Here is a 27,719-nt window from a genome sequence, read left to right on the forward strand (position 1 = left end):
TTGATTTCATCTCACAAATCACCGACCATCCGGACAAAATAATCAGGTCCGATATCGCCAGAACAAGCAAGACACCAAAATCTGGCTGGAATTCAATACGGCATAAGTTGAGCTGAACACAGAGGATGGTATTTTCGAACCTAAGAAAGCCAGTCTTTTGACAACTTGCACGCCCTTCACTAAAAGAAACTGACAATCGACCAACCAGAGCAAACGAGGCTAGCACACTTGGTAAAATTGAGTCGACCCACAGGTCAATCGTGGGCTCCATCTAACGATGACACGAGGTCCATCTAAAATACTCCATACAGTAGAAGGCTTCCAACATCCGTCTAGCTTGATATTCTTTCTTTTCTCTCCTCATTCATCATACGAGGCGAATTCTCATGTGCGACGTCTATTTTTTTCATCTTGAACTGCGCCTTTTATCCGTGACAAATTTGGCCCTATCTACAGCTTTTAATTTGCTTGCTGTACGAAACACAAACACTCGCTCGACGTTTCAGAACGAATATACCTGTATTCGTATCCATCTGCCTCTCCTTCCTTCGTCATCTTACGTCTCACGCCCTACAACAGGACTTCCAATTACCCATCGGCGAGCTATACTCAAAGCACTCAGTTTCCTCCGAAACGGTAGTATCGACGCAGGACTGTCAAGAGAGGAGCAAGTTCTTATCCTTCGCACTATCCCCAGCTCTACTGTCGTCCGGTCTTTTCTTCGTCCTTATCTCCCTTCTCGGTTCACCCCCACATTCATCGACATGAGCAGCAGAGGGAGACGGAAACAGTCCAATAATGCAGAGAGATATTGACAACAATCTCCATTCATACGACATCTATACCTTCCAGGCGCAAGTGAGCACACTGAGTTGATATTCTCTGGTCCATCCTCTCACATCGTATTAAAACGGCTGAAATGATCTGAACATAAGACTCGTTCAAACCACGAATTCATGTTCGAACAGAACTGAAGATCATGGACAAGGAAACGAACTGACATGTCATCAAGAATATGGACTCGCTTGTTACTGTCATCAACTTCCTGCCTTTCTGTCAGAGCACGTCATTGCCGTTCACCACACACAGCACGACCGCCGCTTTAGCTTCTACGCACACATCCCCCTCAAGCTTTGCACCAAACAATTCTCCCCTGTTCGACGACCTAGATTGCTCGCAACCTCGATTTCCGAACACAACACCCCTGCCCAGAACAGAGCCTGAACCAGGGACATCTGCCTCATTTCTGCAAAGCTTTTTATTGGGATTGGATCGGGCTAGGAGGCGGAGTCGAGGTCAGGGTCAGGGTGAGGAAAGGCAACACAGGAAGAGAACGAAACCGCAACAAGTACATGGAACAGGTAAAGTGGAACTTTTGTATCATAAGCCCATACATGAGCTTCTCTGGGTTCCCGGACCAAATTACATTGAGGCATGTTCTCATGCAGCAGGTTTGATTTGATTTTGACATACAAGTTCCCAAAAAGAAAACACGCCAGGATCTCTCCCCTTTTGCCCCTCTCCTCCCTTTTTATGCGAGCCAGAACCAGAATCTCTCTATCCAGTTACGAGGAACACGATCAGGCCAAATAACCGCATCCAAAGCAGCTTTGCCCGTATACAAATCGGCCTCAGATGACTTTCGGAAGTGAGTGCGCTTGAGGATTCTCCAAAAGAGATAGAGACCGAAATAGATGGGGATACCGATATAGTCGGTAATGAAGGCCTCATAATCCCACTCACCGGCAATCGAATCGAAGCCGTTGAAGAAGATGATCAAACCGAAGAAAATGGCAGAAAAATAGCCGAGGTATGGCTGGAAAGGAGACTTGAAGGGCAGATCACCGCGAGAAATACCTTGGGCCTTGCAGGCATAATAAAAGCGAAGGTAGGCAATGTTGATGCTGACCCAGGTGAAGAGAGTGGAAATGGTGGTCAAGTTTTGGAACCTAAGAAATGGTCAGTTCAGGGTCGAATCAGGTGAGAAACGCGGTGAGAAACATACCACGTGAAGACCTTGTTAGAACCCGAAGAGCATGACATGTAGGTCAAGAGGGAGATGGAGCAGGTAATCAAGACACACCACAACGGTACCCCCTTCTTCGTGCACTTGAGAAGGAATTTTGGGGCTTGTCGGTTTTGAGCGATGGCGTACAGGTAACGGGAGCCCGTGTACAGGAAAGCATTGGCGGAAGAAGAGGCGGAGGTCAAAATGACTGCGTTGATGATGGAGGGGAGGGTGTCGATTCCGGCCCGTCGAATAGCAATGACCCAGGGGGATTGAGCGGCACCAGCTTCGCCGTTTTCTTGGGCGCTCAAAAGGTTGGGGTCGTTGTAAGGAACCAAGACACCAATGGCCAAGGAGCCCAGGATGTAGAAAAACAGGATTCGCCAGAAAACACGTCGGACGGCCTTGGGGATGTTACGACGGGGATCTTCAGCCTCGCCGGCAGCCACCGCCACCATTTCGACGCCACCGTACGAGAAAGCGGCGTTGACGAGAGTGGACCAGAGGCCGAGGAAACGACCTGAATCACCGGTATCGATATACTCCTTCATGGCGCCGGGGTTGTTCCAGTACTGGAAACCCAGACGATGTTGTCCCGGCACCCCACCGACGTCGATGATGAGGGCGAGAATCAACAACCCGACAATGGTGATGATCTTGATGGAAGCGAAAATAAACTCGGCTTCACCATAGATCGAAACGGCGAAAATGTTGAGACAGAGGACCAGGACAATGATGATGGAGATCCAGGCCGCCACGTTGATGTCCCGAGCTCCATGCCAATATTGAATCACCGTTGAGGCGGCAGAGATTTCGGCGCAGAGCGTGATGGAGCACGAGTACCAGTTGTTCCAGCCGACGGCAAAACCCATCGCGTCATCGACATAACGGGCGCAAAATTGTGGAATAGCACCCGGGAGAGGCAACCACGTGGCCATCTCACCGAGAGACATCATCATGGCGAAAACGGAGAGACCAGTGAAAGTATAGCCAAGCAGGACGGACAGCGGACCCGCTTGAGTAAAGGCACGACCGATCCCCAAGAACAAACCAGTACCAATGGTCCCACCAAGGGCGATGAACTGAATGTGACGAGACTTGAGGCCTCGAGAGACGTAACCATATTCCTCGGCGGTCGCCACATCGCCGTACATGTCGGTGGCCTCGTTGACCTTGGAGCCTCGTCGAGCCTAAGGAAGAGCGCGGTCAGTTGAAGCCGAGGAAGAATTTCGAGTGGTGAGAGCGCACTCACCTCCATCTTGTTGACATCGCGGTGATCGACAGGGGTTTTCTCTGGCGACTCTGAGCCAGAGTGCAGATGAAAGTCGGGGTCTTTCTCCATCGTGAAGGTGTTGGTGAGATGTCGAGCTTTGTTTGCTGGCCTGGAAAAAGGACTCGACCGCCTCGTCGTGGTCAGGGCGGAGGGGGACGAGAATAGGAACCTGAATCCTCAGATGAAGAGCAAGCAAAGAACAAGCGGGAAACGAACAGGCGGTCGAACGAAGGCCATGGGGGATGCTATATGTAGGATCACAGTTGCCCGTGGGCGTTGGGCATGGGGTGGGCGGTGACAGACCCTGTCGATGGTTGACGGAGCATTGCGACCAGCGAGAGGCTGGCCAGGATCAAGGTTGTGGTATTGAATGGGAATGGCATGATCGCGTGCGGCCGACAGCCACCCAGATACGAAAGGTCAAAGTGTGTCTACAAGAAGTGCTACGTTAGGATCCACCTGAGGAAGGTGAATCGGCAGGTTCGAGGGCGAGTCTGTCTGAGCGACGAGGACGAAACGGGCTAGTGTCAGGAAGAGAAGGTGATGAGGGATCGCAGAGTTCAACCAAGGGTCGATCAGGTCTGGATGATGGCTGGTTTGACAGGGGGGGAAATCTGATGGATGGAACGATGATTGGAGAATTGAAAGGAAGTTGGACAGTGGAGAAGGATGGGGAGTGATCTCCGTTGGGTAAGTCGGATGCGGTGGAATTAGGAGACATTCGAGATGGAGCCGCGGCGGGAGCTGGAGAAAGAAGCTTGCTAGTGCTACCGGCCGGATAGTGGCGAGCGAAGAGACTGGAGTTACTGGGCAACGACTGCTTGTGGTGGTCATCATCAGGCGAGCGCAGTGACTTTGTGAGCGTTCGACTATGGCTGATGCTCCACTCAGAGCGCAGCTCTCTTAATCTCTGCCCCCCAAAGGAACCTTGCAGCTGCTTCCGGGCAAGATGTGCTCAACGCCACGCACCCATGATGATGCAGACAGCGATTATTGTCACGAGAAGTCCAGTGCAATTATTCTAACAAGGTGAGAGAAAGAGATACCCAGTTGCAGAGCCTGAAGGACCGCCTCCGTGAGATATTTGTTGACATGGAGCCGGGGGCGAGAAGAGACTCGAGAGGACGAAAAGAAAGAGCTTAATGCTACTCCAGCGTAACCCTATCCACTAACCCGTTCGGAAGGTGCCCGGGGCGCGACTAAAGCAACCAAGCAACCCCAAGACAGTCTTGTCTCCTCATTCTCTGTTGTCACCACCCCTCCAAGCTTTCAACGACTGGCTGGGCAACAATTCTTTGCCTGAACATCATCACAAGAAGAAAGGAAGAACAACATTGAAAAGGGAAAAAAAAGGACGCGGGGAAAAGGGATGAATATGGACAGGTCCCATATGTCCCGCTTAGCTTTGGTGCATGTGTCATGTGTCTACCTCAAGTCGCAGTGCCCACTCTAGCAGGACATGGGTAACGAGTCTTCTGGTTACAGTATTACTCTATTCTTGTACCTAATTTCCTCACTGTACACAGTCTTTGTTACACGCTTGCGGCTTCATACCCAAATTGGGCCTTGGTCCCCACCCTGACATACCACAGGCAACTCAACAGGCTTCTGGAAAGTGGCAAAGAAACTCTACAATTTGACGGTTCTGTCCCTCTAGTCCCCTGGCAAGATTCAACTGCTTTGCCTTCATCACTCTACTCCTGCGGCCCGGGGCGATGAAGCCACCCATGACTTCAAGGCTTCCCGAAGGCCGTGCTTACAACTTTATTTCACGCTTTCGCCACCCTCCGAATTAGAACTCGTCCGATTGTTACATCAATCAACATCAAATTCCAAAAGCAAATACCTGCCTGAATGGCCCGAGATAGGCGGCCTTTCTTCTTGAGACAAAGACTACCAAGCTCCCCCTCTTGGCTGCAGGGACAAGACCCCCGTCACCAGATGGTCGACTTACCGACTTACCACTGATTAGGGGCACTAAGTTGATCGTATTCGTGTGGAGCTTCCTGTTCCAGATCACTTTCCTCTTACCCGCACTTATGCTCGTCATTCTACTACTGCCTAAAGCACCAAGCATATCTGTTTCTACACCGTCCAACCCCGCTCTTTTCTTTACTATCTATGTCTCAAGGCGACCAAGCGCGATCAATGCACTCTCCTCATCTAATCCTCAGCCGCCCGGACAATCCGATCTTGACCTGTAGCGATGAGCCATTAGGCTCCCCTCTTCCCGGCTTCGGCAGCCATTGCCAAGTCTTCTTCTTGGCAAATGACAAGCACGACAGCGACAGAGACGTTTTCACCATCGACCATTAGCCCAAACGAAATCGTCCCATGGCCGTCATCACAGATCCACCAAGTAAGCTCAATGCCGATTGGATCCTGCAATCAATCTTTGGATATATAGCCAGTTCCCAAGCATCAGAGGTAAATATAACCGACGAGCGTATGGAAGCGCGATCATTGTTAGTGTATGCCAGGGAGAGATTTTTCCATGAGTGATATCTCTCGACTTGGCTGTCACTGACCGTCATGATCACGATGTCTCTTACCTACGATGGACCAAAATTGCTTTATCGTCTTGATGCCTTGCTCACGAACATCGTTTTCTTATCAACCAACGGCTTTCCAGGATAGATATCCTCGAAACAGTTGGCACGAACAGGAGGGCGATGTTGATTGTCACCAGCAATGTGACGATGTCTCTCCAAAATTCTCGTAGGGGATTTCTATCATGACGTCCTCGCCGGAACCAGACGCTATCTGCCCTTCATTTCCCGGACCAATCCCCCAAAATGCTCCTTTTGCTCCTCGGCCAATTTGCCCTTGGTGTCGCTAATAATCGTCAACACCAAGCTGTAATTATTGTACAAGAACTTGGATGCTTTCGTTCTCTCTCCTGCCCCCTTGGCCAATTTTCCCATCAGCGTTTCGTATTCCGCTCTGATACGCCCGAGGCTGTTGGAGACCGGTTCGTCATCACCCGCGTCGGCGCTAAGCAACAGAATCCCCTGAAGGAATTGGCCAAACCGCTGCGTGATGGCGTGAGGTGCCACGGACGCTTTGGAAGGGTCAGATCCGCCGCCCACGAGAGAGAAGGCGGCGGCGGCACCACGATTGGTGCCTGTCGGGACCTTCTTCAGAGATTCACAGTGTAAATCCATCACCATTTGGAACCGAGGCCAAAGGAGGATGTTGGTATAGTTGATATAGGAATCCGCGACAGGAACTTTCCGTCTCTGAAGTTCAAAGGCAAAATGCTGGTTCAGGCGAACACAGAGTAACACCCCCAAGCCGTCATTGGTGTTTTCCACCAGCTGCTTGGTCAGATTCTGACCCATGGTGAATGTGGGTTCAAAGATTTCGGCGACTCGACGAGACACTTGGTGAAAGGTGTCGGTGGAAAAGAGATCTGTCACGACAGAATACTCCGCGCACACATTGTCGATGAGTGCTTGGTTGAAGTTTCGAAATGGAACTTCCAGGTAATGTGCCAATTTGCTCTCCTCAGCCAGGTAAGATGGCAAGGCTGAGTCGTTCTTCGATTTGAGAATATCCTCTCTTCGCCCCAGACCAAAAGAATCGTGCTGCGGAGGAGCAGCTTTGGACCCGCCGAGGACACCTCTTCTCGCTTGGGAAGGTTCGGATCCAAGAAGGTCGTTCTGGTCGAACACATGAAGTTGAAGGGAATCAAGGGCTCGTTGATATCGGCTGAAGTGACTGCTGTAATACCATCGCATGGTGTTGACATACGCCTGACCAATCTCCTCGGCCAGAACGGCATGATTTCGAGCCAGGAAGGAGTACAAGTCTTTATACTTCAAGAATGTCTGCTGTTGAATCACTTGGGCATTGACGTTGGGCGATCGAAGAGCTTTGATCTGCGCCACAACATAGTCTCGAATTCGTTCAATCGCCTTGGCCTTGAGATCTTCAAGCAACGGCCTCACGTCCTGTGTGGCTTTGACCGGTTCCGACTTCATCTCCTTAGCTTCAACCATAATAGATCTTGCCTCGACTTCATTGAGTGCTTTGATGAAGTTCTCGTCAATGGGCCCTTCTACCACAGATCGTACGGTGAAAGGGGAGAGACTGATATCTTCCACCGCAGGTCCGAGGAGCTTTTCGACATTACGACGATTGTCCACCTTGGCGTTTAATTGAATGGAACGGGCTTGCAGATTCTCGATCTCCGCAGACACTTGACCCAGTTCTGCTTTGAAATTGGTCAAGTAGGTTTCGACGGTCTTGAGGACTTGATCGCATTCTGCAATTGAATTGTGAAAATCTTCATATTTCTGCCGATTCTCTTTGGCCGGGACGTGAACCGCGGAGTTGACAGCCTCGAGCTGCGAGGTTACGTCCCGGTCGACAAACTCTTGAAGACCGAGTCCTCCAAAATCAATATCGCCATCTTTGGATTTTCCCGGTGCAACAGAGCCTGATGCTGTGTCTGCATCATCCACCGAAGTACCTAATATGTCTCGGAGAGCTTTCAATGGATCGGGAACATCGGCAGGAGGTCTCTGCTCGAATCGTGATGAAGATACATTGGGATTTTTGGGAGGAGAGGTGAGAGACGCGGTAGATGTGTTGGCGCTGAGGTCAAGAGAGGTAGAGGATCTAGATGCAGACAGGCCAAGTCCTGTCCGCTGAGGAGTAAGGTGAGCGTTCTTGCGAGGAATGGGAGAGTATGGCCTTGAGCTCGGGGGAGTGAGTGAGCCGCTGGGAGTCGCCTGGCCCGCGGTCAACCGGTCCAGCCACATTCCGAAACTGAACTTCCAATCAAACGAGATACATTGTAGGTTCAAGAAACTTGAACACAGCACAGTTACCTTGAAACTCGTCGTCGCAAACAAACATGCCAAGCTTCACCGTGCCCAAAGAGGCTAGCCGCCTTTCGTTATCGATTGGCCGACATTTGACACACACAACCCACCTCGACCGTGTGTCATTTGTGTCATTTGACAAGCTGTATTTCCCCCCCGCTTTCTCTTTCTCAATCCCACTTACATCGATATTTTACTTGGGCCTGGCTTGGGATCTTCTCCAACATCCCACCCTCTACAACCCTCGATTTCGTCGTACACCGACTCATTTCATCTCTTCATCTTATCCTCTCCTTTCAGCGACACTCTTTCGTCTTTCACCATGGCGGACGACGCCCAGGTACGCTTTATTCTGACCCCCTTCTCAGGCTTGGTGCGCTGGCGCACTTGGTCGGCGCGTCGCAGTGGAAATTTTGATTTCAAACCATCTCTCCCGTCGATTCACGGGCTAACTACACTGTGTCTTCCAGCATGAGCACACCTTTGAATCCGCCGATGCCGGTGCTTCAGCCACCTACCCTATGCAATGTTCGGCCTTGAGAAAGAACGGTTTCGTTGTCATCAAGGGCCGCCCATGCAAGATTGTTGAAATGTCCACCTCCAAGACTGGCAAGCATGGTCATGCAAAGGTTCACTTGGTTGCCCTCGACATCTTCACTGGCAAGAAGCTGGAAGACCTTTCTCCATCCACCCACAACATGGAAGTTCCCAACGTCACCCGCCGTGAATACCAGTTGGTAAGAGGATATAGATGACAACACATACGAATCTCGCCACAGGATACTGATGCGGACACAGCTTGATATCACGGATGACGGTTTCTTGTCCCTCATGTCCGACGACGGCACCACCAAGGATGATGTCAAGATGCCGGAGGGTGAAGTGGGCGAAAAGATCGAGAGACTTTTCCGTACTGAAGAGAAGGATACCAGTAAGACTTTCCCCGAGAATCCATGCTGTGACAAGGACTGACCCGACATCCAGATGTCATTGTCTTGACCGCCATGGGAGAGGAATGTGCCATGGATGCCAAAGAGGCCCCCAAATAAATGGCTCGGAAACAATAGCATATCTGCGACTCACCTTTCGCGCCTGCTGTACCTATGCATGACGAGAAGCACATGATACTTAAAGCGTTTTGGTGCCGGGGCAGTTTGCTCTTGCAAAAATCTAGCAGGCGAGGATTCCCGATTTGCCTAGAGCTAGCCTGGGCCATAGATCAGTGACTGTGCCTGAAAAGCAATTTTTTCACTCGGTGACAAATCGATAGCCCTGCATTTTTATTTTTGGAAAAATCGGTATTTAGACCATCCAGAGCAATTACCAGAACCATGAAATTCCTTGTATCGATCATTGAGATTGTGTGGAAAGTGTCAGCCTTGGAAAGTCCAGGGCCACAAATCCCCCAATCTTGATTGGCCCGTGTAGTCTAGTTTATATTTTCCGACTTGATATTTCTCTTTCGGGATGGGTTCTCTTTCCACTGCGTGAACCATCGTGGGACCCAGATCAAGAGATTTTCAGGAGCCGAGTCTTCTGGGTGTGATACAAAGATTTCTTGAGTGGCTTGCTTTGCTGACCTCCTTCATCCATGTATCGATTCGTCATGTCAATTCAGACGGCCGTTCCAAAGCCATGGATTTCGAACAAGACGAACCCTGTGAGCAGTGTGGCATCGCCTGGTCTTATGTGGAAGACGGCAGATGGTATTGCAGAAATGGGCACGACCGAGGCAGGACTGTCACTGGTGAAGATGAACAGGACTTTCTGCAACGAGGTAACATCGTGAGGAAGAGAGAAACGAAAGAAAAGCAAAGGATGACAAAAGGTAAGTCCCGCTAGACCTGCTCGTAATCGCTGAGCATGTTTTTCTTCAAGCTCCGGGACAAAAAGGTCACCGTGCTAAGGAAGACTGGACAGTGCTCCATGGGATTAAAGCATATCAACTATTTCTTCAGTCATGGCAGTTTATCCTCTGGAAGCAATGCCACACCCTGGTCCACCGAAAAGGCTTACCGCCAGATCTTTGGGTAAGCATGGACAACATCCACCCATGTCTCTCTCCCAGCATGTCAAACTCACAATGCACCAGACAATTGTTCGAGATTTGTGGACTCTTTGGCTTTCGAGATTGGAACACCGCCTTCAAGAATCCCCAGACCCCGAAGCTCTCCCAGATCCAGAAAGCGAAGAGGAGCTCGGACTGGATGCTGGCAACGAAACAGACACCGATCTCGAGACCGACGGGGAAAGCCAATGGCAAAAGAAGCACAAATCGACATGCGACAGTCCAACACTTGTCGATACAGTGGCGCTCACCTACCTGGGTGTGATTTTGCTGCGGAGAACAATTGGACTAGCTACCATGCTGAGGTTCGTAGTTTCTGATATGCCTCCTTTGCATGAGACCCTCTGCTGATCAGATTCCTATGGCAGATGGATCCAGCAAGAAGACATTCCATTCATCCGTGCCATCAGACATGTACCCCCGGAGATGAAAGATCGTTTACCAGGCGAATATCAAATGTCCTTGGACACAATGAGTATTCTCCAACCAGACGACCTTCAAAAAGCTGTGTTCCATTGCGCCGTGATGTACAGCTCTTCTTTCGGCATGATTCTCCCCCCGGTTAACCACAATCTTTTCCTTCTCCAATATATTCGATCACTTGCTCTGCCGGTAGAGGTCTACAGTACTGCTCGCCGGTTGAATACCGTAACCACTTACGCCTTCTCTTATCCCCATCGATCACAATCAGATTCAACGAGACGGCAGCCGACCACATACCCCGAAGCTCAACTCATGTCCCTTGTGGTGATCGCCACCAAACTCCTCTTTCCCTTCGACCCAGAGACTGTGAAGCGTTACCCGAAACGGAACAACGATCCGACCACTCTGAAAATGAACTGGTCGGCATGGCTTGATGCGAAAGTCAGCTTCGACCAGAACTCCAGTGCAACCGATCCGGCCGGCTTGAAATCTGGCTCCGAAATCCACATCACCGATCACGACATAATGGAAATGACTGACGAGCAGCTCGACCAATACATGGACTGGTACCAACGAACATGGATCACGTCCGCCGCCGGAGCCCAGTCGCAGAAATCTCCACAAAGTGGCATTGATAGAGACATCCTTGACATGTTCCCACTCTACAACCTTCCCGAACCGATCCAAACTCGAGAGCGGAACGAGCAGGCCGAAGGAGAAGAACGAGATCGCCTAGAAATGCGGATCAGGGCCGTCCAGTCCTCCCTCACATCGCGGAGGGCTATCTCGATCGAGGAAGAAGCCGAGCGTGGCCTCGAGATCCTTCGCCCCGGCGCAAAGTATCTCCATCTGCGCAATATCGCAGATCTCGATAGGGCGGATAAAGTGGTGAAAATCTTCCACGAGGAAGCGGCACAGACGGCATGTCTAAGTGTGAAGGCCCTTTTGAGGGCGGTGAATAGGTCAGAGGAAAAGATTGAGCAGTGGCTAAAGGATAGGAGGAGAGAAGACGTCTTTGGAGACGAGGAGGAGGAGGAAAACCCAGTAGAGGAAGGCGAAGAGGGAATTAGCCTCGCGACGAGCCCTCCCAATGCTTCAGCAAACCTGATTAGGGATTTAAGTGGCTTGGAAATTGGGCAATCACCAGATGTGCAAGGTGATGAGGACGTTGGGATGGAAAGTGCCATGGAGATGCTGTCCGAGACCTAGAAAATGCCTCAAGAATGACCAGCCGTCACAGAAGCAGGTTCAAATCAATGGGTTCCTCGTGGGTTTGAATCATTCAGTTTCTGTCACAAGTCAATCTGTATGCAGACTCATTATCACTGATGGAAAATGCAGCCTTCATGCGTCTTTGATTTTAATGCTTCATTTCCGGTGCTCATTTTTCCCTCTCAATCCTCCCTCCACTCCCCTCCCACTCAATCCAGCTTCCTGGGAACTCACCGATCTTGCCCCCAAAGCCAGCCTGTTCAGCCAATTTCGCGGCGGCTCGACTCCTCACGCCGGCTTTGCAGTAGAATATGACTTCGTCCTTCTCCCCGGGTTTCTGCCATCCAAACCTCTCTTCAAACTCCTCGGCTGGCAGAAAGAAACCGTCAGGCGCAGATGTGATGGGCAGATTATAGCTGCCTGGGATTTTGCCGGTGGATTTCAGCTCAGAGGGCTCGCGGACGTCGATCAGGATCCGGTTCGGAGAGGGAGTGTCGGCGAGGGATTGGATCTCGGAGAAGGTGTAGATGGTGGGTGGAGTGGTGGAGGTCGACGAAGAGGAGTCGTCTTTGCGGGCGGCGAGGGTTGTAGTAAAATGTCGCTTGGGTTGGCGGTGGCAGGATATTGATAGACTCTGTGCGTATTGGTCCTTCTGTAGGACACCGGACGATAGTCTTGAGGCACAGCGGGTCTGCTGTGTGCTGTCGACTTGGACGGAGAATGCAGCTGTTCTGGACGGGAGGCGCTTGAGGGATCGGGAAAGAGTATATAGAGCTCTTTCAGATGCCATTTTAACTGATGACTCTAGGGCTGAATGAGAAGGTCAGCGGCCACAGTTTTGACCCGGGATGACAGGACACAGCTCGCTCTTGTCCGCCCTCACAACAGTAACTAGTGCGACTCGGTGGCCGACCCCGTCTCACAACCCGCTTGTGATGAAGACAGTGTTACCGACGACGATTTTGGCGTCGAACAGCCTACAAATTTCGTAAGGGAGGATCTCGATGCTGTTCACTTTTCAGAAGGAGCAGAGCCTGAGGATGGGTTTCCATTTCAGCTTGGGCAAAAGAATGATCGAGAAAGGACCGAAACAGAGAACATGTGCTCAGGTCACCTTTCCAGATTTGGAGAATTCAGCCTCGCGGAAGTTTGCCTGTTTACAGACCCAACCCATGCTCAGAACACCCATCACGGCGCTGCAAGACCCTAAGCAAAGCCACCCGGTCTGGCACCAGTTCTGTTACTCTACGAGACCCTCGAACCTGAAACCGATCTCGGCCTTCTCCCGGACCCGTAACCCTTCCCGTCGACCACGCTGCTCCGAAATGGCCTGGAAGGCGAAGGAGGTGAGGGAGGCGCGAGAGGCTCTGCAGGCACAAAAAGACATTACCATCTTCAGACCTTCGCCGGAAGGAAAAGATAGTCATACTCGCCTCTCTCACAAAAAGAACGCAGACTATGCTACCACCTGGGAGAGGACGGGTCCATCCAATGCGTTGTCACATAGAGGTCATCTTTGGTTGCGAAGGAGAACCTCACCAGCGGAGAACTACACTTCCACCAGCCCTTGATCCACACTGCCCTCATCGCTTATGGAGAGGTTTGATTTACCATGGCCCAGAGCCGCCTTGGATTGATATCAACCTAGCATTCAGGAAGCGCAACGGACTTGATAGCGCCACAACAAAGACTGACGCAAAGTTTTATGTACAGGGCCTGCATCTAATTCCCTCTGACGAGTATCTGACTTTTTCAATTTCCTCCCCAGAAAGCCGAATTTCCCTCGCAATACCGCTTCATCACTGTCGACAGAAAGGTGATCTCTTCAGAATTGAAGCGAAGTGCGAATATGTTTGCTTCCAGCAACTTGTCCCCAATGTTGGCACCTACTAGATCATAGAAGGTGTCCCATAAGACTGTTCCGTTCTTCAAAAGTTCGCGTATGATCACCGCTCCCTCCTTGTGATAACGACGGTGAGGAAGAACCTCGGCGGACAGGAGTTGTCTTTTGGCGTCGGAGAACACGGTCCGGCGCGCAACTGTAAGGGCGATGAGAAGCTAATTCTGTTTCTGTGTAATTGCTGTATACATACCTTCAAATGTCCTGTTCTTCTGGATCTCATTTGCGACCGACTGCAGGCGTATCATGCGGCCCCCAACAAGCTGGTCGAAATCCCCGAGTTTTGTTTCGATTGCGCACACTCACCACACAGTTGAACGTGGTGCCATTCCTCTTGCCCGCGCATACTTGCCTCTAGCTATCCGGGACCAAAGCGGTCCCAGTGGCGACGACCTCATTTCCTTTGGGGGCCCCTACACGACCAGTAAGGGGAGAGCGGCGGACTATATGCGGTAGCGGATACTCCGTTGGCAGAGCACTCAATACGTCTGAAAGTTGCCCCCTGATTTGACTGTGGCAAATTACCTGGGAAGAAGTAGCAACCTGAGTCACAGCCAATAGGGGAGTGCATTTTCCGGACCGACACTTAAGTTTGGTACGGCCGACTGACGAGGCTGCGGAGGAGAGAGTCGGGACAATTTCAGGCATTGAAATTCCGAGGGTGGTCCCTGATTGGCTCGTCCTTTCCCTTGGACTATGAGATCACGCCGTCAAGTCGCAACTATCCACGCCAACTCGAAGGGACATAAGCACAAGAATCGGACGATTATCGTTCCAGTTAAAAGCATGTGAAATGGATCGACTCGACGCACCCTCCTCCGCCCTGGTTTCTCGAATTGCCCCCTCCTAGTAGCCCGATAGACCAATTACACCTCTATCTAGGAGAATGGGAAACACATTTAGCCAGATATTCTTCATTCCTAAACCAACACTCACGGAAAAGAACCTGGCAGACCAGACTGGCAAGGTATGACTGATATGTGAGAACCTCCATCACCAGACCTCTCCACCCCGACCCTTCCCTCCACATATCTGAGTCCCCTCGAGACAGGAATTATATTTCTCTAATCTTGTCTGTCCAGGTTTTCATCGTAACAGGCGGAAACACAGGCGTTGGCTACGAACTATGTAAGATCCTTTACACGCACAATGCCACCGTTTATCTGGCAGGACGATCCGAGGAGAGATGCAAAAAGGCAATTGAGTCCATTATTTCGGCATCTCCGTCAAAAGCAGGCGTGATCAAATTCCTCAAACTGGATCTCGCGGATTTGACCACCATTAAAGGCAGCGCAGAAGAATTTCTGCGCCAGGAAAAGAGGTTGGACTGGTTGTGTAATAATGCAGGCGTGATGAGAGCCCCTGCCGGCTCGAAGGGGGCTCAAGTTCGTGTTCTTCCTCCTCTGTTCTTTCATCAAAATATATCTATCGGCCCATTCATTCATGTATCTAAGACGTAACTGACGATTTCATTATCCTTCCAGGGATACGAACTCCATATGACCACCAACTGTCTCGGTCCATGGCTGTTGACACAGTTCCTCCACCCGATTCTGGCCGCGACAGCCGCTACATCCCTACCGAATTCCGTACGGGTGTCGTGGGCCGGCTCCCTCGTCATCGACCTCTACGCGCCTCACGGTGGTATGACACTGACAGGACAAGGCGAGCCGGACCTCTCGAGCGCCAACCCAAGGACACTCTACGCCGTCAGCAAAGCAGGCAACCTGTTCTACGCATCCGAGTACGGCAAGCGTTGCAAAGCCGACGGCATCGTCAGCACGTGCTTCAACCCGGGAAACCTCAAGACCGAACTGCAGCGGTACATGAGCGCGTCGGAGACGGTGACGCACCGGCTCATCTTGTTCCCGGCAATCCTCGGCGCGTACACAGAGTTGTGGTCGGGATTCGCTCCCGAGCTGACCACGGAGTGGAACGGTACATACATTGCGCCCTGGGGCAGGATCTTGCACGTGAAGAAAGACCGGATGCAGTCGTTGAAGACGTGTGATGAGGGAGGTAATGGGAAGGCCAAGGCTTTTTGGGACTGGACTGAGAAGGAATGCAAGAAGTATATGTGAGTGAGTTGGGGCTGCAATACATCTACAGCTCCAATTTTATTTTTTGCATTGCATTTTCAAAGATCTAACCAGGTCCCATTAGTCAATTTCAAATATCCTAATCACGTCCAAGAGGCTGTCAAGCCTCGCATAACCTCAGATATTCATCTCCAAATGCAGAAACCCCGTTGCTTTAGTTACCCAAAGACTTCAAAAATTCCATCAGTCAATCACGATCACATACATTCCTTGTTCTGTTCGATCTGGAAAACTCCATTCACATCAACCTTTACAGACCTTTGGATCTTTCCCGACCAGCGGGCCCGTTCTTAGGGGGAGAAGCTCGACCTTCTTCCACGACTTTCCCACTGACATCTCGTCTGCGACCCATACCTTTGCCGAACTCGGAGCCGAGTTCAGCATAACCGCCGTGAAGGTCATATCCGGTGGAATTGGACACTTGTCTGACTCCATTCCATTCCTTTCGCGCCGAGAGAGGCTGGGCTTGGACGACGTTCGCACGTAGTCTCTCATCCTCGCTGTCCGAGCCGTAGACTTCGAAATTGGCGCTATAGTCATTTTCTGTCTGCAATGTTCTTGTTCGCTCGTACGGATCTTCAACTTCTTTGTTCGCCACTTCCATCTCCTTCTTGTCGTTGTGCGAATTGGTAGAGCCAATGGACGATCTCAAGTCGCCGTAGAATTGGGCCTTGCCACCACGGTCGATGAAGTTTGATGGTCGGAATCCCGCTTTGGGTCGAGCTTGAGCGTTGCCATCAGCATCGTGGAGAACGGCTCTGTCAACGTTGTGTGATACCCCGGCTTCTTTCAGAGGTGTGCAGGAGGAGTTCTCGTCTTGGTAAGGCGTACGGGTAGGCGTCGGAGGGTTCATGGCAAGTGGTTCACGACTTCTCTTCTTCAACTGTCGCTCAGGAGCCGGTGCAAAGAATCCTGGGCTCAAATTTGTCTTGCTCGCGCTGTTCGGGTGCAAGTAGGTTGGACTGTTAGTTGCTGGGAGGTGTATCTGACTGTTCCTAGCTGCACCTTGGTACCAATTCTCTCGTTCACGCTGAACTTTGTCGAATGAGGCATCTGGCGTGGATATCGCAGATACTGGAGACAAGGGACGGACTTCCTGGTCGAGCTCTGCTGTAGCCTCTCCACTCATGCTACTAGGCACACCTTCGTAGTCTAGGTATGAGAGCCATGAGGACGGTCGGGATGTCTCTTTGGCCAGGCCAGAAGATCGCTCCGGTCGGGAGTCAAGGCCGATACCAGCACCACGCGAAGTTGGAGAAGGACTGACAGCAGAGCGAGGCCGTTCAGGAGATGAAGAATTGGTCCATCGCCAGGGGTCCTTTCCATTCTCGTCCAGCTCTTTGCGGAACTCGGCCCTTGAGTTCCGGGCACTGTCATTGCCGTAGAGGGTGACACTGTCAGCCGAGTCGGTACGAGTATGGATGAAAGAAATTCTCTTGAATTCGGAAGCTTGCGAATCTCTCTTGGCGGCCAATGCAGATGCCTGCATGTTCTTCTCCGTAATGGGTTCAGACTTATTTCGCTTGCGCCTTGAAGTGAGGGTTGGTTCGAGAGGGTTCATGTCGGGCGGCAACCGAGCAATCTGTTTAAACTTCAGGCCCAAATAGATGTCCATGGTCAAGGATACCACCAAGAGACCACCTTCGATGCATGAAAGCAAGAAGAAGGCGCATATGATCTTGTACGACAGCTCCGAATCATTGAACCGAGTACTCCAGCCATATGTGTTATTGGTATAGTCTGCGTTTGCCATCCAAGCTGAAAAGACGAAGAATGGAATTAAACCACTATCCATCAAAGCGGCGAATATCATATAGCTGGCGGTCGAAGCGGGAGTCCGGCCCGTGGCGGCTCGGCAAAGATGATAGATGCCATACACAGTGTGACAAAGAGCGACGGAGGGCGCAAGCCGAATGATCCAACCAACGGCGGCGGAAGTCTTGTTGATGGCGATGACGCAGAAGAGGATTCCCACGGCCCCCAGCAAGGCGCATGCTCGTAGGAAGAGCTGGATCTGGCGGGCGCGGGTGATTCGTTTCTTCGTGTTAGGGTTCAGAGATTTGGCACTGAGGTTGCCGTAAGGAACAACTACGTACTGGGAATTCGTCAGGTTCCAGGTTCTGCGTATCTTCTGCAAAAACGACATACCGAATCAGGATGCCTATTGAAATCAATGAGAGGACCATTCTGCTTGGGCTTGGAAGGTCTTGGAGTCCACGATGCTTGAGTGACGGCTTTAGGGCTGAAGCCTTGATCAGTAGGGCCGCTGAATGTATAGGTGCTGGGTCGGTCGTAAATGAAAGGAGGCTTGACACCCATTCTCTCGCAGGAACGCTGCTGCTTAGACAGGTCAGCAGAAGGACAAAGGAAGGGTTGGAATCTGCCGTGATCTCAACCTGACAAGGGAACTGGAGAAGATCAGTCAAGTCACAGCAGAGGAAAGACTTGGGGTTACGAAAGTGCCATGTTTATCCGATAAGGTTGGTTGCCCGGCAACACTCACTCATCATTTGCTTATCGATAATGGTATCTTGGCATCCAGCCTCGTGAACTATTTACTTCGAGTATTCAAGATACTCCATGTTGTATCCCGTATCACAAGTCAGACGCTGTTGAATCTGGAGACGGGTATGGATCAATGGAAGATTAGTTGTTGAAGTTTCCTATCCCCGAACTCCCCAGCGACCCAGCATTGTCCCGGCACGTCTCTGGCGTGCGTCCGGGTCTCATTCCCCCCCTGATTCCACAAAGCTGAATGCATGCTGCCCAGAAGATCGTCTTCTCCAACCATTGACTACGCACGATGACTCTGATGTTTCCTCTGTCACCGCAGGGTCACCTGGATATGGGTACACAGCGTGAACTCTCCTGCTGACATGTTTGAAAAGGCTCGGTAAAAGACCTCCTAAGCGGACGAGCGTACACCATGATTGCAGAAGACACAGAACAAGGAGGCCAATTTGACTCTAACAATCTTTCGTCCGGATTTTGAGGCCGGGACTCCGACGTTTCTAATCTAATAGATGGAAATAAGAGAAAAACGAACAATGACCCTGCAGCTTACTCCAGGCCCAACTCTTTGATCCCTTGGATCAACTCTCCCAACGCGAGACCTGCCCCCAGTTTGCCATCCTCGTTGGATGGCCATCTGGGCACGACCACCTTCCCCTTATGCCGATTGGAGTGCCATACCGGCCCGTTCTGGGACAGACCGGTACGCACCCAATCCATCCTTCCCGTGTATTCGAGGTCGTCTGCCGCGAACTCCCTGAGACCGGCGACGGCACCGACATCAGAGAGCTCCGGCCCCGACAGAACGAAACCAAAATCCTTGGCTGACCTGGTTTCGCTGTCTGGGAACCTCGCCCAGAATTCGGGGTCGGTGACAAAGCACGGTCGATTGAGGGCTGAGGAGGCGTATTCGTATGCATATTGGGCATACATTTGGATGTATCCTTGTAGGGCAGAAATGGGCTCTGACTCCGGGAAGAGCTGATGAAGAAGCGCCCACCGACTGCACGCGGCCGCGCAAAGACAGACGAGGTTGTCGAGCGTTTGGAGCTCCCAGCCAAACGAGTCTGTGAAGTTGCAACGTGTTCCCTGCATGGCCTCCACCGCGGCGAACATTAAAGCCGCAATTACTTCGGCGAACTCCTCCATTCGGCTCTGATCTTCCAGGTCGATACGTGTCTCGAGTCTCATCAATATCCCCTTAGCGGTGGAGACCACCGGAGATGCCAGGAGCATGGTCGGTGTTGTGTCTTGGAATGCCCGCTCGATGTAGGCGGGGAAGACCGCCTTGATGAAGAAGAGTTGCTCTGGGATGTCGAGTAGGAAGACGCCATTGTCGTCGATGTAGTTATGGTTGTCTGCGGCGAATGTCATGGCCACATGCTCGATGAATTTCTCTTGTTCGCCACGGATGCATGCCACTTCACAGGCGAGACGGAAGACCTCAACTCTATGCTCGTTCTCAATAGGCTCGGCATCGTTTGGTTGGCGGATGAATAAGCTTTCGACACGGAGAATCTGGTCGTCGAAATTCGTCCACAATGGATCATTGAACCACGGGTCGATTTGGTAGTGGGGAAACGTGTACTCGCTCAATTCGAACTTGACCCTGCGAATAAACACTGCGAATGCAGCTCTGGCGTCTCCAGAAAGCTTTCGCCATGTTTCCTTTATTGTTTCACAGATGACTCTTAGCAGTTGCTCGCCATTCTCTTTGGTGAGATAGCTCGCAGTGGCGTCGTCAGTATGCTGTAAATGGTAAATGCTGCGGATAACATGGCGAATGATCGTCAAGCGATGCTCGATGAGGTCCTCCCGGCCGGACAAGAATCTGGAAGAGTCACTGGCAATCGTTTCGCGCAGAGAACCCAAGGCGAGGATGCCCGGAACAGTTTCCACCAGCTGATTTGTCAAGCAGTGCTCAAACTTGAGGTCTGTCTCTGGAAGGAGGATCGACGACAACCATTCGCTAAGGAAGAAATAGGGGTCTTTCTCGACGTGCACCCGGTCAGCTGCGACCTTGCTCATCATCAAGATGTGGCATTGTCTCGATGTGTTTGTGACGGCCATTTGGCTGAAGGAATGGGAGCCCCAGGTGGAAAGGTAAACATCCCAGCTCTCAACTCCTTCTGTCATGGTCTTTGCCATGGCAAACCATGTCTCGACGATTGAAACCAATACAGCGTCATCGAGTGGGGGCAGGGAACGGTCGAGCTGGCTGACAATAGCTCCCCGAATATTTGGTCTCATTTCCGTGGTCAGTTCGTTGACCGTATAGGAGGCTTTCTTGAGGTAACCGGTAAGAACTTCAAAGATGCGATTGATGGTTTGGTCATCGAGGTGAGTTCCTGCGCTGCAGAGATGTATCAGATTGTGGAGGCGATTTCCTTTCAAGAGGCTTCGGGCCTGATCTTCATTGAGGCAGAGCTCGATGGCTTCAGCGTATGTCTGCGCAATCTTGCTGAGTCGTGCATTGGCGGTTTCTCGGTTTTGACGATGTGCCTCAAACTCAACCCATCTCCCGTCTTCTTGATGTGATATACCATCATCTGGAGGGATTTGCGCCAACTTGTCGCTTATTTGGAAAAACATCTCTTGAATCCACTGAGCCAGCTCGTGAAGCTCGTTCTGGTATATTGGCTGTTGGATGACGGATTTGACCATGCTCGCCCAGCAGCGAAGAGCAAGTGTACAGACTGCATCATGAGCCTTTCCAAACTCGATGAGATTTTTGACCGTGGAAAGATCCGGTTTGAAGCCGACGGGAGAATAGTTGTACAGAGTGGAGAATAAGATGTAGCGGTTTGCCATCGCCGCAAGGTCTTGTACCATCAATGGTTCATGTTCTTCGACAAGAAGTGGTCTGTCCGTTCCGGCGTCACGGCCACTGTTTGGCAACAAACTGAACACCAGAGACAATTTGCGTAGTCCAAGCCTTTTCAATTTTTCCGTGTCTTCAAAGTCGGTGTCAGGTGGGATTTCCAGTGTGAAGGCTGTCATCTTTAGGAAGAGGTGGAAATCGGTATCAGCAGGTTCCGGAACGAGCTCCGATGCGGGAGCCTGGCGATCAAGAAACGCTGGCACCTCAATTGAAGTCCTTGAAAAGAAGTCCAGCATATTGTTTGTCTTGTCTGAATAATGTTTGAACATTTGTTTGAGTAGATGGTCGACGACGTCCCCTTTAGCACAACGTGCAAGCAAAAGACACCATTGGGATGCGACCAGGCCAAATTGCCGCAACTTGTCCATTCGACGGTCTCTCTTTCTCTGTGGTATCTTGCTTTTCTTTTCCTTCACGAAGAACTTCAGGAACTCAGTCATTGCCGCTGGGAGGACGACGAAGCCAGACGAATTCAAGGACTCGGAACCTTCCTCAGGGTTTGCCACGAGGTCATCTGCACCCACCACTGAATAGATGCAGGCCAGTATGAGAATGGTGTATGCAAGTGTTTCTGCTGGAAACGATCCGACAGACTTATTGTTCACATGGACGGACAGGAAATGGTTCAGATGGTCAACCCATGACTGGCCAGCGCCCAGACGATAGACCAGGATGATGGCCTCTATCTGTGCAAGGGAGGTTCTGAAGTCTGATGCGTCCGAGACAGACTCACTTCCTGATAGACCAGCAATGTAAGAAAAGAGCCCGCCGATTTGTTCCTTTCGCAAAGCTAGTGACCACGCCAAAGTAGTCACCGTCTTGCGGCTCACCAAGCTCGTCATACGAGATGTATCTCCCACTCCTGTCATTGTGGTGATCTTGGCAATTTGAAATCCGAGAACCATAACACGACTCAAGATGCTCAGGATTCCAGATGCGTGAGAATCGGCTTTTGCGCATTCGGATAAGTTGATCACTTGGACAAGCTGGTCGATTTGGTCGAGAATTGATATGGTGAATCCATCAAGCTCAGAAAGGTCATTGAAGAATAGACTCTGGTTGACATATCTGACGATGGACTCGACCGACTCTCCACATTTTGTCAATAGGAGAGCTTGCCCGGCTTCCTTGCTAACGACGGAACGGATCTCCGCAAATGTCTTCTGTATTATCGTTCCAGCTTCTGCGGACCAACCAGTGCAAGACCATGACTGATCAGATTTCGGTGCTGTAATTGAAGTGTAGTTATTATTAGGTATGACAAGACGAGACAAGTTTTCCATTGACGACAGAGTCGTTTGAAGGAGTCCGTCTCTTATGAGGGTCGATGTCAGAATCGAGGGATTGATGGAGAGATGTTTTCTTCCGGGAGGATGTTTGATTGCCTGAGAGATGATATCGTCTTCATCATTGTCTGTGAGATCCAAAAGATCGCCCGACACTAGACTTCCTTCCGTCTGCCCGCTGCGGATGTCGCCATGTTGTTCGTGGAACGCCATGGGGCGCTGCTTTCTGCCGTTGGGTTAGTCAACATGAATTAGCATTTAGAGACGTAATTTTACCTTGGAACGCGAGATCTCCTGTGATGAGGAGTCCGCGCAGAGCTTGTGGAAGATTTCGGTCCCGGTGATAGATTACGGGGCTCTCTTGTTCCTCGTGCCGGTTTTGGTATGCGTCTCAAAAGTGGGAGAGGGTTAGACGGTATGACTGTGCTTTCAGGTATTTCAGTTCTGCCTTCAAGACCGGCACGATGTTGGCCGGATCCGCGTTGGTTGCGACGGATCAATTGAGGCTCGAAATAGTCAAGGAGTGCTGTTGAGGGAATTTGAGGATTCGAATGAGATTCTGGAGGTAAGGGTCGAATTTGGTCGTGGCATTTTCGAATTCGGTCAAGGGTGATTTTCGTGTTTTCTTTCAAGGAAGTGAGTTGAGTGGAATCTGGGTGCAAGATTCCAGCAGCATTGCCCAGCCTTGTGCCGTCGTCCCGGCGCAGCTGAGTTATTGAGGGAGGGCGCCTTGGGGATTTCAAGCTCGATAAGGCAGGAGGATAGTTCTTACTGCGACGGCCGGTCCATCGACCCAACTCTTCGTTCACATCCAAAGTGTCCGCTGTTGTTGCCAGTTTGAAGAACTTCGTTGATGGGTCTTGAGTCACCCTCTCGCTGAATCCCTCCTGTCGTCTCGCTGCAATCCTCAGAAACCGTGGTACATCTTTGTCTCTGAGGCCAGGAGCGTCCAAAACAGTCATCTGTGGTCTTTTGTGCTTGTTTTTAACCGTTTGGTACGGTCGCCCCCTTTCCGTCGATTTTGAGGCCCATCCTGTGGCTCCTGCAGCAGGATGAGAATGTCTGGCAACATCACGTCCTCTCCCCGGCTTCGCTCTCTCCGATCTCGACCAAGCACCTTTTAGACCGAGCTGTCTCTTTTCAATAGGAGCTTTCCTCGCTCTCGGGGCAATCACAGCATCAACAACATCGTCCTCAACAACATCACCTTCAAATTCTCCAGGGACTTCATGATCGAGGCCGTCCATTCTGGCTACGGCCGGTTCGTCAGAATCGCTCTCTGATGAAGCGTACAACATTTCAACATCCGGTGGAAAGTGGAATGTATCACCACGATTCCTTCTCGTAACGGACGTCGAGATGCGTTGAGCTATACCCTTCTCCACCACTGATTTGAACGGTGATCGACCTTGGTGGCGATAAGTCTGCCTATTCTTCTGCTGCGTAATATCAAGCTTCAGCCAGGATGCTGGCAAGACACCCCTCATTTTGCGTCGCATTCGTTGGACACCTTGAGAATCATCTTCGGAACTGTCAGATGGGCTTGAGGAAGCGGTCGGGTCATCACTGATAAGAATGTTTTCTGAATCAGAAGAGCTGAGAGTTTCGACCAACACACGTTTCCTACCATGGTTCTCCGATGATAACAACGGAGTTGGAAGGAGAGCAGGTGGGCTATTGTCTGGTCCTGCTTCGTTGCTACTGGCCAACACACTGTCTTGGGATGATAGAGTACCACGAGACCGAGGTGGGGATGGCGGAATCCTGAAGACTGTATTATCCATTCGTGGGTCATTCGTAGAGACGTCATCGTCTGCCGGAAGATCGAAGATGCGAAATTCATCATCACGCGCGCCCCCTCGGTGTGTCGAAAGATGGTGTTTTGTCTTCAGGCGTTTTGTGGCACCGCTCAACCTCTTGGGCGGAGGGTCCTTCAAAATGTTCGACAACTCGGGAAACCCGCCGCCGACAGGGACGTCAGGAGCCAGAGGATGGGTTCGGCCGCCACGGACTGGACTTGGAGACTCATCATCGCCAACATCCTGGACTGGGCCCGACGGCGGAATGTGGTCACTGTCCATTGGGCTGCCTTCATATGTCTCGGCGCCCTGGGAATCCTCCTCCGAATGATTCTGTGGTCCGGAAGACTCACCTGGTAGACGGACGGGTCGTACGCCTCTATCCCTCAGGCTCTGTCTGTATCTTGCATCCTCGAGTGCATAGGGATGTAGTTGAATTGGAGCTCGAGGTCTGAAAGATCGTCTGCCGGTAGCCAGGGAGGACATATCACGGGAAGTTCCATTTCTCGTCAAATCTTCCAAATTTTCGATGTCAGGAACGACATTTGGCCTCCCTTTAGCCAAGGGAACCTGTCGAGGAGAACTTTGCAGCGACGACGGAAGCGAGGACAGTGGACTGTCGATGTCATCTTGAATTTCATTCCCCAATGGCCGGAGCATGCCCTGTACGACCTGCAGGCCTTCGTGGAGTTCCACCTCAAGTTTTGTAGCTGGTGGACTGGAGGACTTCAACGACGACAGCGATTTATGGGCTAGATTTCGCTCAGCAGTCTTGGCCGTCACATTTTCCGGTGGATGAAGGTGCGGAAAGAATCTGTCGACATTGTTGCTAACACTGTCCTCGCCTCGTGTGCCGGAAGGCTGGTCGCATTGCTTTGTGGTGTCGATGGCGACATCGGAGGGAAAGTCGTGTGTGGTCTCATTTAACCGTCTAGCGTGAGATGGTTGGCCAGTGGAACCGATCTCAAAATTTTTGGTGTTGTCATGGTTGAGCCCTGGATCGGCCTCAGCTTCCTCCTCTTCTTCATCGTCATCAGAATCTGGCACATAGCCTCGCTCTCTCCAGGTGGCCATCACTGTCGTGTTCCATGATCTTGGGGTGGTGCTGTGAATGATGTTGAAGCCGGGTGGGTGGCTTTGTCGCGTTCTGGCTGAGACGCGTCGTTTGAATGTTGCCAAGCGGAGGTAAATTGTCGGCGAACTCCCCCTCCCTGGGCCAGCGCCATCCCCGTTGCGGCCTGTAAATCAGCACAGTCCAGCAGTACCGGTTCAAGCACACATCTCAAATCATATGAGTTCACACTGATCGATCTCGCCGACCACCCTCCGTTCTTTTGTGCGACGAACTAGCTGTCCTACACACCATCTAGTCTTCGGCAGGTTACGCCCACGCACATATGCGCGTATGGTCCGAGCTCATCAAGTAGCTCTAAGCGGTTTGGATTGTTACACCGCAGCAAAATTGGGGCTACCTAACGAGCATCAAGAACGTGATCGATTACCTCTTCAATGAACGGAACGGGAAGCCTGCCACGGGGGAGTATTGACAGTCAAGGTGGGGATAAGGCGGCTAAACTGTGGAAGCAGGTGCTCGCTGGAGTGAGAATGAAGGTCGTACAGAAAAGCGACGTACTCGAACTTCTGGACCAGGCATAGGGAAGAGATAGGAGAAGAATTTGGGGAGTTGGTTGGCTTGTTGAACGCGTGAAAATGTCGAGCGGTGCATGCCTAGCCCACTGGCTTTCTGAAATAGGCCGTGATTGGTATGGATGGCAATCCTGCTCTATTCCAGACTCGGTAATCGTGACTGTGGAGTCACTCACTTGCTACCAGGTATGTAGGTCTCTTCAGCCTGATGGATTTGTCTCTCGTCTGTTATCTTGAACCATGAATTCTTCTATGATGCCGACTTTCGTACCCCATTTATTTCTTCTCATTAAAAGTCCTCCATCACTGCAGTGCATAGTTTATAATGAACCCCTCAAGAATGACCCAGGCCCTTTGGCCTAGTCAGCCTAGTCTAATGGTCATCGAAGAGAACGGATTGTCCTCGCGCTATAACCAGAGAATGACAGAGCAAGAGTCGGAAGACAGCAAACCTATACTGCTACGTCTCAACGAGGAGGGTGCCAGTCGGGAAGCCAGAACAGAAGAAGCCGTGGTGGACACACTGCGAAGAAATCTAAGGCTCATTAATCGTCAAAACCAACCGTTGGCGCAGCCTCAGGGAGGTGCTCTTCCCACAGGGACGTCCGACGCTTTTTTCTCGGTACAGAACCGGAGTCAATCAGAGGTAACAGCCACGACATCATCTGGGAACCGACACCCTGAGTTGGTTGCCGCCTCCGCGCCTCAGAACTACAACCTAATAGGCGGTGACGATATATTGAGTGTGCAGGGCACCGCAAATTGGCCCCGCGTGGCCCTCGATCAATTTGAATCAAATTGAAATTCGGACCCGACTGGCAAAGACGCCTTCGCGGTCTTTGTTTTCCACGACGGAGATCATCCGCAAGAGCAATGTTCAACCAAACAGGGTCAAGAAGGTGACGATAGACCCACTCCTATTTTGGTCCACGCACCTGCATGGGATCTCCGTCACAATAATTTCCTGCTCATAACACTAGGATTACGAGCTTATTTTCCTTCCGAACGAGCCACAGGCTCTACCTATCTTGTTCTCGGGGGGAGGAGTCCAGCAGCGAAGACATTGCTCGACTGAATCATGCTGCTACTATGCTCCACATTTTACGGGCTTACGAACAGGCGTTTGACGTACATTTCCTCATGTACTGTCATTTTCGCGATCTCAAAACACAAAACCGACTGCCGGATCCTCGGTTTGTGCTTGCAGCGATCAACTGTGTTCGGTCGGCTCGGACTAAATCTCACGTCGTCGTCACAAAATCTACAGTAAGTCGCGTGTGAAGAGATATGCTGGTATATCATGGTTCAGAACTGGTCGAGCGTACCAGGACTTGGAAATTTGGGGAAAGTTTGATCCTCAACTATCTGACCTTTCTTCCGAGGACTTCCAGGAAGACCATGAAGACACCGCTTACTGGGGAGCCAATGCCATGATCCTGAGTCGGCCCGATTTGGCCAACGAACATGGGATCGTACCAAGACGGTTTCATGACATTCTGCCAAAGAAGCGTGGTAGAACACCTCTATAAATGTGCTGTGACGCGATCTTCGATACCTGAAGGATTTGCAAAAGCGCATCAATAAGCTAGGGAGAAGTTCTACGGGTACTCACATTGATCACATTATTTCGTGCCTGCTTTTTCGCGATTGGCTGAAATCATCTGGGTCTCCAGGAAGCTCAGTGTTCTCGCTGCAGGCCTCCAATCATGGTCAATTCCCGTGCGATTGGAATGGTTATGCCGCACTCACCACGTCTTTCGTATTCGTTGAATGGATGCAGAGG

The 27,719-nt window shown here is 51.2% G+C and overlaps 11 protein-coding genes across 11 annotated transcripts; 5 read left to right on the forward strand and 6 right to left on the reverse strand.

The window, feature by feature from the left end:
* Positions 1–1,531: 1,531 nt before the first annotated feature.
* Positions 1,532–3,350, reverse strand: Z518_07570 (uncharacterized protein; the record flags this gene model as incomplete). The annotated part of the gene is made up of 3 exons (XM_013415699.1): positions 1,532–1,949; positions 2,006–3,198; positions 3,261–3,350. 3 exons carry the CDS (start codon positions 3,348–3,350, stop codon positions 1,532–1,534), a joined length of 1,701 nt encoding a protein of 566 aa, XP_013271153.1.
* Positions 3,351–6,040: 2,690 nt separating this feature from the next.
* Z518_07571 (uncharacterized protein) lies at positions 6,041–8,047 on the reverse strand (the record flags this gene model as incomplete). Its single annotated transcript, XM_013415700.1, has 1 exon — positions 6,041–8,047. The coding sequence occupies one exon, from the start codon at positions 8,045–8,047 to the stop codon at positions 6,041–6,043; it is 2,007 nt and encodes a 668-aa protein (XP_013271154.1).
* A 385-nt stretch (positions 8,048–8,432) lies between these two features.
* On the forward strand, positions 8,433–9,159 carry Z518_07572 (eukaryotic translation initiation factor 5A-2; the record flags this gene model as incomplete). The annotated part of the gene is made up of 4 exons (XM_013415701.1): positions 8,433–8,450; positions 8,581–8,847; positions 8,909–9,041; positions 9,095–9,159. 4 exons carry the CDS (start codon positions 8,433–8,435, stop codon positions 9,157–9,159), a joined length of 483 nt encoding a protein of 160 aa, XP_013271155.1.
* A 586-nt stretch (positions 9,160–9,745) lies between these two features.
* Positions 9,746–11,810, forward strand: Z518_07573 (uncharacterized protein; the record flags this gene model as incomplete). Its single annotated transcript, XM_013415702.1, has 4 exons — positions 9,746–9,938; positions 10,031–10,140; positions 10,203–10,483; positions 10,547–11,810. The coding sequence occupies 4 exons, from the start codon at positions 9,746–9,748 to the stop codon at positions 11,808–11,810; spliced, it is 1,848 nt and encodes a 615-aa protein (XP_013271156.1).
* A 172-nt stretch (positions 11,811–11,982) lies between these two features.
* Positions 11,983–12,603, reverse strand: Z518_07574 (uncharacterized protein; the record flags this gene model as incomplete). The annotated part of the gene is made up of 1 exon (XM_013415703.1): positions 11,983–12,603. One exon carries the CDS (start codon positions 12,601–12,603, stop codon positions 11,983–11,985), a length of 621 nt encoding a protein of 206 aa, XP_013271157.1.
* A 962-nt stretch (positions 12,604–13,565) lies between these two features.
* On the reverse strand, positions 13,566–13,961 carry Z518_07575 (uncharacterized protein; the record flags this gene model as incomplete). The annotated part of the gene is made up of 2 exons (XM_013415704.1): positions 13,566–13,852; positions 13,907–13,961. The coding sequence occupies 2 exons, from the start codon at positions 13,959–13,961 to the stop codon at positions 13,566–13,568; spliced, it is 342 nt and encodes a 113-aa protein (XP_013271158.1).
* Positions 13,962–14,599: 638 nt separating this feature from the next.
* Positions 14,600–15,794, forward strand: Z518_07576 (uncharacterized protein; the record flags this gene model as incomplete). The annotated part of the gene is made up of 3 exons (XM_013415705.1): positions 14,600–14,680; positions 14,796–15,098; positions 15,198–15,794. The coding sequence occupies 3 exons, from the start codon at positions 14,600–14,602 to the stop codon at positions 15,792–15,794; spliced, it is 981 nt and encodes a 326-aa protein (XP_013271159.1).
* Positions 15,795–16,062: 268 nt separating this feature from the next.
* Positions 16,063–18,131, reverse strand: Z518_07577 (uncharacterized protein; the record flags this gene model as incomplete). The annotated part of the gene is made up of 2 exons (XM_013415706.1): positions 16,063–17,907; positions 17,961–18,131. 2 exons carry the CDS (start codon positions 18,129–18,131, stop codon positions 16,063–16,065), a joined length of 2,016 nt encoding a protein of 671 aa, XP_013271160.1.
* A 741-nt stretch (positions 18,132–18,872) lies between these two features.
* Z518_07578 (uncharacterized protein) lies at positions 18,873–25,363 on the reverse strand (the record flags this gene model as incomplete). The annotated part of the gene is made up of 2 exons (XM_013415707.1): positions 18,873–22,716; positions 22,767–25,363. 2 exons carry the CDS (start codon positions 25,361–25,363, stop codon positions 18,873–18,875), a joined length of 6,441 nt encoding a protein of 2,146 aa, XP_013271161.1.
* A 913-nt stretch (positions 25,364–26,276) lies between these two features.
* On the forward strand, positions 26,277–26,738 carry Z518_07579 (uncharacterized protein; the record flags this gene model as incomplete). The annotated part of the gene is made up of 1 exon (XM_013415708.1): positions 26,277–26,738. The coding sequence occupies one exon, from the start codon at positions 26,277–26,279 to the stop codon at positions 26,736–26,738; it is 462 nt and encodes a 153-aa protein (XP_013271162.1).
* Positions 26,739–27,025: 287 nt separating this feature from the next.
* On the forward strand, positions 27,026–27,465 carry Z518_07580 (uncharacterized protein; the record flags this gene model as incomplete). Its single annotated transcript, XM_013415709.1, has 2 exons — positions 27,026–27,202; positions 27,265–27,465. 2 exons carry the CDS (start codon positions 27,026–27,028, stop codon positions 27,463–27,465), a joined length of 378 nt encoding a protein of 125 aa, XP_013271163.1.
* Positions 27,466–27,719: the final 254 nt, after the last annotated feature.

Source organism: Rhinocladiella mackenziei, assembly GCF_000835555.1.
Source record: "Rhinocladiella mackenziei CBS 650.93 unplaced genomic scaffold supercont1.5, whole genome shotgun sequence".
NCBI lineage: Eukaryota > Fungi > Ascomycota > Eurotiomycetes > Chaetothyriales > Herpotrichiellaceae > Rhinocladiella > Rhinocladiella mackenziei.